Genomic DNA, 12,791 nt, shown 5'->3' with positions numbered 1-12,791 from the left:
AACACCCGGTCCCCAACACCCCAACTGCCCCCCCCTCCACAACACACCTCCAGCCACAACCCCACCTCCCCTACAATCCCCCCTGCCCCAAAACTCCCCCTTCCCCACACCCCTCTGCCCCCACAACCCCCTGCCCCAACACCCTCCCCTACCCCCAAAATTCCCCCCGACCCCAACCATTCCCACGTCTACCCCCACTATCCCCCCTACCACCACCATCCCCACTACCCCCACCACCCCCCCCCCTCCACCCCCCCACCGCCATCTTGTGAACCTACGCTGCGCTCACTCAGCAGCAAGACTGTCCTTTCTCAGACTAGGAGACTAAAACTGCACGCAATACTTTAGTTGTGGTCTCACCAGGGTCCTGTACAACTGCAGGGGGACCTGTTTGCTCCTATACTCAAATCCCCTCTAGAAGGCCAACATGTCATATGCTTTGTTTCAGAAAGAACTGCAGATGTTGTAAAATCGAAGGTAGACACAAAATGCTGGATCAATTCAATGGATGAGGCAAAAGAAAGGAAGTAGGTGGAGACAGTAGGACTTGTGGGGAAACAAAGAAGGGTGAGGTGAAGGAGGGAGAAAGCAAGGGCTATCTAAAATTAGAGAAATCAATCTTCCTACCGCTGGGGTATAAACTACCCAAGTGAAATATGAGGTACTGTTCCTCCAGTTTTCGCTGGGGCTCACTCTGGCAATGGAGGAGGCCCAGGACAGAAAGGTCAGATTGGGAATGGAGTTGAAGTGCTGAGCAACGAGCAACGAGGTTGGTTAAGATGGACTAAGCGGACTGAGAAGAGTTCTGGCGGTCCTCCTGGGACAAGGGTCGTGGATCACGGATCGAAATTGGAGGTCACGTCGGTGAAGAGGAGTCTGTCAGTTGCCGGCTTAGGGGTGGCTCCATGATGGTTGGGTAACCAACCTATCGCCTCACCCAGTCACAATGGCGGCAGCAACTGGACCGGGAAAACAGGGTAACCGCAATACCGTGTGAGTCGGTGTGAGGGACCTCAGCAAGGGGACTCCCTTCTCACGGGATCTGTTCGCTTTCATAGTCGGAAATTAGCGTCTTGTTCCCTATTGCTTTTCCATTTACTTAACACAAAAGCTGTGATCGAGGACAGTCAAATGGTATAATAAATACGTTATTATAGACAGAAGCATTCTGAAACAAATATGAAATAATCTTACTTAGATGACTTGAAATTAAAGCATATAATTAGTTAGTTACCTAATTGTAGCTAATTACAAAGTTCAATTACTAGATCTAAACATCTATCAATTTCTTAAGAATAGATTAACATTTCTAAATAGCCTAAGTGTTCAAATAAAATTCCCACAAGAATTCTCAATATAACATAATTTTTAATTATCACTAGACCAAATGCAGACCCGCTGCGCTTCAACGGCGCCTTCAACGTGGACCTGCCTGAGTTTCAAACCAACCTGGTCACCTACGCGCATGTCCACTTTCCGCTCGCCACCTACGCGCCCCTGATATCGGCCGAGAAGGCTTACCACGACAAATTAACGGTCGCCGAAATCACCAACTCCTGCTTCGAGCCGGCCAACCAGATGGTGAAGTGCGATCCCCGCCAGGGCATGTACATGGCATGCTGCATGATATGACGCGGGGACGTGCTCCCCAAGGACGTCACCGCCGCCATCGCCACCATCAAGAGCAAGCGCAGCATCCAGTTCGTGAACTGGTGTCCAACCGGTTAGTGAAGGGTTTGAGATAAAACTGTGTGTACCCGGTGGAGGAGGGACATTGGCTGTATATGTCCACTACCTCAGGTAAACGGCGCATTTAGAAATGTTAAATTGGTCACTGTATTCATCGACAATAATTGAACAAGTAACCCCCCCCTCTCTCACCACTGTGCCCTCCCTACTCAACAACCCAACGCATTGAATTCATCCCATAAGAATGTTCAGCAAGGAAGTTCGGTAGGTCATTCGGCTCTTCGAGCCAATACCTCCATTCAATGTGATCATGGCTGATCATGCCTAATCAGTACCCCGTTCCTGCCTTCTCCCGATATCCCCTGACTCCGCTATCTGTAAGATCCCTATCTAGCTCTCTCTTGAATCTATCAAGGGAACCGGCCTCCACCGGCAGATAATTCCACAGACTCACAACTCTCTGTGAGAAAAAGTGTTTCCTCGTCTCTGTTCTAAATGACTTTCCCCTTATACTTAATAATAATAATAATGGATGGGATTTATATAGCGCCTTTCTAATACTCAAGGCGCTTTACATCGCATTATTCATTCACTCCTCAGTCACACTCGGTGGTGGTAAGCTACTGCTGTAGCCACAGCTGCCCTGGGGAAGACTGACGGAAGCGTGGCTGCCAATCTACGACTGCGGCCCCTCCGACCACCACCAATCACTCACACACATCCACACACATTCACACACAGACAACGGTGGGTGAAGTGCCTTGCCCAAGGACACAACGACAGTATGCACTCCAAGCGGGATTCGAACCGGCTACCTTCCGGTCGCCAGCCGAACACTTATCGCCAGCCGAACAACTATAGCCCCTGGTTCTGGACTCCCCCAACATCGGGAACATGTTTCCTGCCTCTAGCGTGTCCAAACCCTTAAAAAGCTTATATGTTTCAATGAGATCTCGTCTCATCCTTCTGATCTCATCAGTCAGAAACAGGTGAATTTCACGGGGAACAAGGACATGGCAGACCAATTAAATAACTACTTTGGTTCCGTCTTCACTAACGAAGACATAAATAATCTGCTGGAAATAGCAGGGTACCGCGGGTCAAATGAGATGGAGGAACTGGGTGAAATCCAGGTTAGCCGGGAAGTGGTGTTAGGTACATTGAATGAATTAAAGGCCGATAAGTCCCCAGGGCCAGATAGGCTGCATCCCAGAGTACTTGGGAAGTAGCCCCAGAAATAGTGGATGCATTAGTGATAATTTTTCAAAACTCTTTAGATTCTGGAGTAGTTCCTGAAGTTTGGAGGGTAGCTAATGTAACCCCGTTTTTAAAAAAGGAAGGGAGAGAGAAACGGGGATTTACAGATCAGTTAGTCTAACATCGGCAGTGGGGAAACTGCTAGTCCGTTATTAAAGATGGGATATCAGCACATTTGGAAAGTGGTGAAATCATTGGACAAAGTCAGCTTGGATTTACTAAAGGTAAATCATGTCTGACGAATCTTATAGACTTTTTCGACGATGTAACTAGTAGAGTGGTTATGGGAGAACCAGTGGATGTGATATATCTGGACTTCCAGAAGGATTTCGACAAGGTCTCACATAAGAGATTAGTATACAAACTTAAAGCACACGGTATTGGGGGTTGAGTATTGATGTCGATAGAGAACTGGATGGTAAACAGGAAGCAAAAAGTAGGCGTAAACGGGTTCTTTTCAGAATGGCAGGCAGTGACTAGTGGGTACCGCAAGACTCAGTATTGGGACCCCAGCTATTTACAATATATATTAATGATTTGGACGAGGGAATTGAATGCAACATCTCCAAGTTTGCGGATAACACGAAGCTAGGGGGCAGTGTTAGCTTGAGGAGGATGCTAGGAGGCTGCAAGGTGACTTGGATAGGCTGAGTGAGTGGGCAAATGCATGGCCGCTGCAGTATAATGTGGATAAATGTGAAGTTATCCACTTTGATGGCAAAAACAGGGAAGTAGTTTATTATCTAAATGGTGGCCGATTAGGAAAAGGGGAGATGCAACGAGACCTGGGTGTCATGGTACACCAGTCATTGAAAGTAGGCATGCAGGTGCAGCAGGCAGTGAAGAAAGCCAAAGGTATGTTAGCATTCATAGCAAAAGGATTTGTGTATAGGAGCAGGGAGGTTCTACTGCAGTGTACATGGTCTTGGTGAAACCACACCTGGAGTATTGCGTACAGCTTTGGTCTCCAAATCTGAGGAAAGACATTCTTGCCATAGAGGGAGTACAGAGAAGGTTCACCAGACTGACTCCTGGGATGTCAGGACTTTCATATGATGAAAGACTGGATAGACTCGGGTTGTACTCGCTAGAATTTAGGAGATTGAGGGGGGATCTTATAAAAAACTTACACTATTCTTAAGGGGTTGGACAGGCAAGATGCAGGAAGATTGTTCCCGATGTTGTGGAAGTCCAGATCAAGGGATCACAGTTTGAGGATAGAGGGGAAATCCTTTAGGACCGAGATGAGAGAAAAAAAATTCACACAGAGAGTGGTGAATCTCTGGAACTCTCTGCCACAGAAGGTAGTTGAGGCCAGTCCATTGGCTGTATTTAAGAGGGAGTTAGATGTGGCCCTTGTGGCTAAAGGGATCAGGGGGTATGGAGAGAAGGCTGGTACAGGATACTGAGTTGGATGATCAGCCATGATCATATTGAATGGCGGTGCACGTTCGAAGGGCCGAAAGGCCTACTCCTGCACCTATTTTCTATGTTTCTATGGTTCAATGAACTCCAGAGTATACAAGCCAAGCCGCTCCATTTTCTCTGCACATGACAGTCCCGCCATCCCGGGTAATAACCTGGTAAACCTACGTTGCGTCCCTCAATTGCAAGGATGTTCTTCCTCAAACGGCTGGAGAAATTCAGCAAATTGAGCAGCATAAACGAGGAAAAGGAATTGTTGATATTTTGAGTCGATGCTCTGCTTCACAAATGAGAGTGTAGAGGGCAGATCGCTGGATACTGCTGGCTCCCTAAAGACGCTTCCATTGACTGCTGCAAGATCCTGCTTTAGTACATATTGTACCAGCCATATATTCAGAAGATTGTGTAGCTAGAATTTGCCAAATACCGTATGCTGATAATGGCGTTAAATCGGACGAGTCGACATACTTTTGCGTACTACTTTCTCGTCATCTGGCCATTGATGTGTTTAGGCCCTTCTAGAGATGCGACTGACTAGGTGTGTTTAAGAAATAACAATGCAATAGCACGATCCAGGTGGGGGGACGACAAGGGTTGTAGAACACGAACCAATTGTGTTTAATGGTCCTATGCACGTGCAAAGGAACAATTAAATGATTCCTTGCTGCAGCCTAACTGGTCGGTTAACGCAAACACACAAATATAAGTAAAAACAGCATGTCGTAACCCCTGACACCGGTACGAATCAATAATCTATCTATCTCTGTCTTAAAATCAATTATTGCAGTATTTTTGTCATTAACATTTCCGCTCTGAAATATACCAACTGTCTAGCCGGTGTTAAAATCTTCAGCGAAACACAAGGCTTGGAGAGGGTCGATGTGGAGAGGACGTTATAGGGAGATGTGAGATAGTCTGGGAGGTGTATCCTATTTAAGGAATGGCATTATTGTGGTGTATTCGATCACGGTGGATGTGGATAAAGTTACCCATTGTTTTTTCTCGATAGAGGACTCACAAATTTGATGGTAAAGTCTTCCGGTTAGAGGAGCGAGATTAGTGAAGGGCAGTTTCTCACTGAAAGGGGCGTGCAAGAGTGAACGAGCTGCCGGAATATGGGCTAAATACAGGCAGGTGGGACTAGCCCAGTAATATAACCTGATCGGCATGGACAAGGTGGGCCGAAGAGCCTGATTGCGTGCTGTACAGTTGGACGACTCTATGAAGTCCTTCCGTTTCCTTCTCTTACCCAGCTAATCGAGTGCTCGACCTCACACTTCTTAAATTATGTAATGCCCCTGTCCCACTTAGGAAACCTGAACGGAAACCCCTGGAGCCTTTGTGCCCCACCCAAGGTTTCCGTGCAGTTCCCATAGGTGCCCGGAGGTTTTTGTCAGTCTTCCTACCTGCTTCCACTACCTGCAACCTCCGGCAACCACATGCAACCTCTGGGAACCCCACGGAAACCTTGGGTGCGGCGCAAAGTCTCCAGAGGTTTCCGTTCAAGTTTCCAAAGTGGGACAGGGGCATTACAGTCCCTGCTTCTCCCACCACTTAGGGGCGTGACACGTGGGGCCTGACTGCCGGGGTATCGTGTCTGGATGTCTCATGTGTGGGTTCTCCAGCGGGTTTAAGATTCTGGTGTCCACATGATAGGGAGGACGTGCCTGCACTGGAGAGGATGTAGAGAAGATTCGCCAGGATGTTGCCTGGAATGGAATCTTTTAGTGAGGGGGGAAAGACCGGAAAGACTAAGTTTGCTGTCCACAGAGCGGAGGAAGTTAAGGGGGGATGACGATAGCGGTGGACATATGATAAGAGACGGAGACAGGGTTGATAATGAAAAATGTACCCCGTCGTAGTGGTATTGATTTGATATTGACACGTGTGATACATGTACTGAACTGTATACAAACATCAATTTCACTGTACCTCGGTACATGTGACCAATCAAGTACCATACCGGATCCGATCATAGAAACATAGAAACATAGAAATAGGTGCTGGAGTAGGCCATTCGGCCCTTCGAGCCTGCCCCGTCATTCAATATGATCATGGCTTATGATCCAACTCAGTATTCTGTACCTGCATCCTCTCAGTGCCCGCTGATCCCTTCAGCCACAAGGGCCACATCTAACTCCTTCTTAAATATAGCCAATGAACTGGCCTCAACTACCATCTGTGGCAGAGAATTCCACAGATTCACCACTCTCTGTGTGAAAAATGTTTTTCTCATCTCGGTTCTAAAAAACTTCATCTTTATCCTTAAACTGTCACCCTTTGTTCTGGACTTCCCCAACATCGGGAACAATCTTCCTGCATCTAGCCTGTCCAACCCCTTAGGAATTGTGTAAGTTTCTATAAGATCCCCCCTCAATCTTCTAAATTCTAGCGAGCACAAGCCGAGTCTATCCAATCTTTATTCATATGAAAGCCCTGCCATCCCAGGAATCTGGTCTGGTGAACCTTCTCTGTACTCCCTCTATGGCAAGAATGTATTTTCTCAGATTAAGAGACCACAACTGTACGCAATACTCCAGGTGTGGTCTCACAAAGACCATGTACAACTGCAGTAGAACCTCCCTGCTCGTATACTCAAATCCTTTTGCTATGAATGCTGACATACCATTCGATTTCTTCACTGCCTGCTGCACCTGCATGCCTACTTTCAATGAATATCGTACCATGACACCCAGGTCTCGTTGCATCTCCTCTTTTCCTAATCGGCCGCCATTCAGATAACAGTCTACTGTACATGAATACAACAGGTCATACTGTACATGAGTAAAAAAGGTACTGGAAACGAAAAGCTGAAGGGCGTGCAGATCGTAATGTTACAGCTGCTGAGTAAGTGCAGATAACAAAATGCAAGGTCCGCAACAATATAGATTGAACGATCGGGAATAAATCCCTTACCTTATAAGAGGTCAAGTGGCTGATAACAGCGGGGAGGAATCTGCCCCGAATCCGGTCGTACGGGCTTTCAAGGTTTAATATCTTCTGCCCGACGTTAGAGGGAAGAAGTGGGAATGCGCGCGCATGGGAATAGCGTGGGTGCGATAGTCAGGATAAGAGGGGTGGGCCGAAAGTCCCGTTTCTGTGCCATGTGATCCAACCCTCTGCTTTGGATGCAGATGGGCGTGTTGGGAGAGGGGTTGGTGGCTGGCAGATGTTGGCTGATGGGATGTAGACAAACCTCATCTGCTCGTTGCTAAGTGCTATTCCTCAGCTCACTTGTGACGAACATTACCGCGGACAATCCGCCGGGTTTTGTTTATTACAATGTCTCCGAGCAACCGCGGGTCAATTGTCCCGCGAGGCCAATCAGTGGCCGTTCTTGCTGAACCCGGCCGCGGTATAAGTAGGGCGAGTGGCGACATCCGCAATCGACCGCCGCGACAACAGAGAGAGCGGATGGTGAGCCCACGTGACAGAACCCCCAGCGCCGCCGGGCAGCTGATTGGCGGGAGGCGATGGCCACATGGCGGAACGATCACCTTTCACCTTTCACGTCCGGTTCTATCTGTTGACCCGATGTTCCATTCACACCTAGAGCAGTGGTGTCGCTAACCGAGATAACATCAAAGTAGAGCACGGCTACATTAGTTCCTCATCTGCAGCTGTACCTTGTCCTCATCGATGGCGTCTTCCACAAATATTCATCATGTGTATTGTTGTTTATACGTGTGCATTTATTGGCGGACGGGGTGTCAATTGTAACAGATCTCCGAAAATATCTATTACAATTGGGAAGGGATGGTGATTCGTCATCTGTTACGGTCCCAGTCCGTCTAGTGTCAATAATCTGTATTTGTAAATATTATCGTCTTGTATTTCTCCTCGCCTCCAGCGGGAATGTATTTCAATCCACATCGGCCAGGCCGGGTGCCAGATCGGCAACGCTTGCTGGGAGCTGTATTGCCTGGAGCACGGGATCCAGCCGGATGGACAGATGCCCAGCGACAAGACCATCGGGGGCGGGGACGACTCCTTCAACACCTTCTTCAGCGAGACGGGGGCGGGCAAGCACGTCCCACGAGCCGTGTTCGTCGATCTGGAGCCCACGGTGATCGGTAAGGCGGCAGGAAATGAATACTGATATGTTCTGCATTATCACAAATCCTACCCTGACATTCGTGGAGGGTCGTATGTGTCACGCAGGTTAATTCTCTACTTTCTGCTCCCGTCCCTCTACAGATGAGGTGCGGACCGGCACCTACCGGCAGCTCTTCCACCCGGAGCAGCTCATCACCGGCAAGGAGGATGCGGCTAATAACTACGCCAGAGGCCACTGCTCCATCGGCAAGGAGATCGTTGACTTAGTCCTGGACCGCATCCGGAAGGTGGTAAGTTGATTCGCAATAGAATTTCACACAATTATTTCATTATCACCGCACACCAGGGAGATCCCTGCCCGGGAGGATAGGAATACTCATCCAACCTGAGTGTTCCTATTGTGCTGTGACCATACCTTGAAACCATGACCCTTCTACCTTGACATTTCCAACATTGGAAATTGGTTCTGAAAAGGGTTACCTACCCCTGCCTTTCATATTTTTTATGTATATATCACATCTCCCCTCGACCTTCCATGTTGCAGAGATCATAGTCCAAATTTGTCCGACCTCTCCTGAGAGCTTCTTCTTATCCAGTCCACAACACAAGATTAGATACTGTTCAGAGATGAACACACTTCTCGGCATATTCATTACATGCAGCGAGATCGGCAGCTGTGCATCGGTTATCCAGTTGGGGCCATTTCAGTACGTGTTCCGTTCTTTGCGGTTCAATACCGCATTCGTAGGTGACATAGTTGGAGTTATTCTCCCAATTGTTTAGAGATACTTTGGCTCTCAATCGATTGAGGCATTTCCATCTGGCACAACGTGTGTGCATCAGGCGGGAGTTACTCACTTGCCTTTAGGCCCATGGCATTTGAGGTAGGTAGAGTGGATATTCTATCACCCCATATGGAGACTCGTGCTTAACTTGTTGTAATACCAGCCTCAAGCAACAGTGAAGACAACTTTACTTCGACACTAGTCGGCTCAAAAATGGAGTCAGGCCACGCATTGGATGTCGTTCGGAAGGGAGCGCTCCGTTCACTGGCCCGCGGCAGCCCGGGGCCGCGGTCTGCAGAGCTCCGGCCAGCGCGACGTCTGCAGCCTGGGACCCGGGAGAGGAAGAAGCTTTTTTTAATATTTTTTTTTAAAATTAGAAGTACGGTAAGTTACAATAATACACAACACATATGTCTTAATACATTTTTTGTACCGCTTCATTTTTTGAGCTTTAAGAAAAAGATAGAAGTAAAGGACGTAAGGAAAGTGCGAAAGAGTCGTGAAGGTGCAAGAGAGTGTTGAGAAAAGAAAGCCCCTTAGAAAAGAAGTTAGAGAAGGAAGTAAAGAAAGAAAGTAGACCCTAGAAAAGAAGGAAAATGAAAGGAGAAACAATCGCTCTATTATAATATTAAACTCCGCAGAAAGGGGACTACCAACCAAGTCTGTTTTTGTTGGGGTTTTTTTTTTTTTTACTCCCCGTTGCCAGATCCTGGTACCTTTTATTGATTTATTTATGTAGGTATTTATTTATTTTTTAAATTACTATTGCACCTTATGCTTGTAATAGTTCCAAAAGCGTAGACCACGTCTTTTGGAAGTGGTCTGCTTTGCTTGCTAAGAGGAATCTCATCTCTTCCAGATGTAGTGTTTCAAACATATTTGATATCCACATTTATATTGTTGGTGTAGGTGCATTTTTCCAGAATTTAAGTATGAGCTTTTTTCCCATTATTAGCCCGTAATTGAGTAAATTCTTCTGAAACACGTTTAGTTCAGGGTTACCTTCCGATATTCCAAAAATGAGAGAAAGAAGATTCCACTACGACTGCCGGCCCGCGGTCAGCTTCTACCGCGGGCGCGGCATGGGCTTACCATCGGGAGCGGGGTCCCTCGCTGGGGATCCCTGGAGGGGAGCTTCGACTTCGACTGCCGGCCCTGCGGTCTGCGGTGCTTCTGGCTGCGGCGCGAACATTAAATCACCGACCGTTGGCGTGCGGCCTACACCAACCTGAAACCGCGGTCTCCGGTGGGGGAGGCATCGATTCAGGACTTACCTTGACTTTCATTCATCTGGTCGCCCGCAGCGACGGCTGCGGAGGGTTGAGGTCCCGACCACGGGGGAAAATGGAGGAGGACTGGCCAAATGTTGTGCCTGCCACCACAGTGATGAATGCTGTGGTGGATGTTGGTGTTAAAATCTTATTGTGTTTTTGTGTGTTCTTTTTCATTGTATCGCTGCTGGCAAATTCATTTCACTTGCATTTTATGTGCAATGTGACGAATAAAACCGTATTGTATTGTATTGTATTGTACTGTATTGTATTGTATTGTATTGTATTGTATTGTATTGTATTGTATTGTATTGTATTGTATTGTATTGTATTGTAATGTCCTCTAATTTGTGAAGCATTCTTTCTTGTAATCCTCTTCTGCAACTTCGTCCAAGCCACCACGGCATTCACCGAAGACGGCAACCGGAAATGTATTGTACACACCGAATTAGACCTAACCCGAACTTCATTTACACGTCAGATCAAACTTAGGGCCTTCGCATTCACTCGTGGGATGCCATTTACACCTAAGACTTTCGAAAGCCATTTCGACAGTTGAATCGGACCCAATGCACATAAATGGGACGAGATCCGACTGCCATCTTGCTCTCTATGTAAAGTGTTGAGTGGAAGTGAAAGAATAATGTAATTCGTTCTCTCCAAAGCCATCCACTCATGCCCAACCGTAATGGTAAACAGGTAGCTCACGAACGTAATATGCGGTTTTCCGTTAACAATTTCCGCTTTTCTCCCCCCACAGGCTGACCAATGCACCGGACTGCAGGGGTTCCTGATCTTCCACAGTTTTGGCGGCGGCACCTGCTCGGGCTTCACCTCCCTCCTCATGGAGAGACTCGCCGTCGACTACGGCAAGAAATCCAAGCTGGAGTTTTCCGTCTACCCGGCGCCGCAGATCTCCACCGCCGTGGTCGAGCCCTACAACGCGGTGCTGGTCACCCACTGCAACCTGGAGCATTCCGACTGCGCCTTCATGGTGGACAACGAGGCCATTTACGACGTTTGTCGGCGGAACCTGGACATCGAGCGCCGCACCTACACCAACCTCAACCGCCTGATCGCGCAGATAGTTTCGTCCATCACCGCCTCGCTGCGCTTCGACTGCGCCCTCAACGTGGACCTGACTGAGTTCCAAACCAACCTGGTCCCCTACCCGCGCATCCACTTCCCGCTCGCCACCTACGCGCCCCTGATCTCGGCCGAGAAGGCTTACCACGAGCAAATGTCGGTCCCAGAAATCACCAATGCCTGCTTCGAGCCGGCCAACCAGATGGTGAAGTGCGACCCCCGCCAGGGCAAGTACATGGCGTGCTGCATGTTGTACCGCGGGGACGTGGTCCCCAAGGACGTCAAAGCCGCCATCGCCACCATCAAGAGCAAGCGCAGCATCCAGTTCGTGGACTGGTGTCCGACCGGGTTCAAGGTAAGTGAAGGGTTTGAGACAAAATCTTGTATCCCCGGTGGAGGAGGGGCATTGGCTCTGTGTGTCAGATACCTCAGGTAAACGGCGCATCTAGAAATGTTAAGTAGATGTCACTGCTTTCATCGACAATAATTAAACAAGGACCTCCCCCTCTGTCACCTCACTACTCAACACCACAACGCTATGTAGCCATCCAATGGGAACATTCTCACCGGGTATTAACATTTGCAGAGACATCCTGTCCTAATGCGGGCGCAAGGGATGGAAGAGAGTCGGTAGATTTGTAGGAATTCATGTGCCTGGAGACGGTGGGCCGAAGTATCTCTTGCTATCCGGTAATCGGTCAGTAAAAATACTCCAGGTAACATTGAGCTTCTGATACGGGAAGAAGTAAAGAATTGGGATAATTTCTTAATTGACACATTCACCTTTCCAGCGCCCTTGCCCGGGGAACAGAGGCTTTGCAGTTCACCCAAAAACACGGGGTTCACACGGCGAAGGGGTTGGGAGGAGCTCGCTTGTTCACATGGGCCCAGGAAGTGAAATACAATGTCTACACTTTCTCTACCCCCGCAGGTGGGCATCAACTATCAGCCCCCGACGGTGGTGCCTGGGGGCGACCTGGCCAAGGTGCAACGCGCTCTCTGCATGCTGAGCAACACCACCGCCATCGCCATGGCCTGGACCCGCCTGGACCTGAAGTTCGACAAGATGTACGCCAAGCGGGCCTTTTTCCACTGGTACGTGGGAGAGGGGCTAGAGGAAGGGGAGTTCCAGGACGCGAGGGAGGACATGGCGTCGCTGGAGAAGGACTTTCCAAGAGGTGGCCCTGGATTCCACCGAACTCGAAAGGGCAGAGGGGGAAGG

The 12,791-nt window shown here is 48.5% G+C and overlaps 1 protein-coding gene and 2 pseudogenes across 1 annotated transcript in view; all 3 read left to right on the top strand.

Moving 5' to 3' along the window:
* Nucleotides 1–946: 946 nt before the first annotated feature.
* On the top strand, nt 947–1,728 carry LOC116967561 (annotated as a pseudogene).
* A 6,523-nt stretch (nt 1,729–8,251) lies between these two features.
* LOC116967634 lies at nt 8,252–11,778 on the top strand (annotated as a pseudogene).
* A 26-nt stretch (nt 11,779–11,804) lies between these two features.
* The window catches only part of LOC116967560 (tubulin alpha chain-like), a 1,011-nt gene continuing 24 nt past the window's right edge, over nt 11,805–12,791 (top strand). Inside the window, exons 1-2 of the mRNA XM_033014180.1 lie at nt 11,805–11,924; nt 12,501–12,791. The exon at nt 12,501–12,791 is cut by the window's right edge and continues 24 nt beyond it. Coding sequence (XP_032870071.1) covers nt 11,805–11,924; nt 12,501–12,791 — 411 coding nt within the window. The remainder of the gene's footprint in view (nt 11,925–12,500) is intronic.

Source organism: Amblyraja radiata, chromosome 40 (assembly GCF_010909765.2).
Source record: "Amblyraja radiata isolate CabotCenter1 chromosome 40, sAmbRad1.1.pri, whole genome shotgun sequence".
Classification (NCBI taxonomy): domain Eukaryota; kingdom Metazoa; phylum Chordata; class Chondrichthyes; order Rajiformes; family Rajidae; genus Amblyraja; species Amblyraja radiata.
The sequence above is the reverse complement of the archived record's forward strand: the minus strand, read 5'-3'. Positions and strand labels throughout refer to the sequence as shown.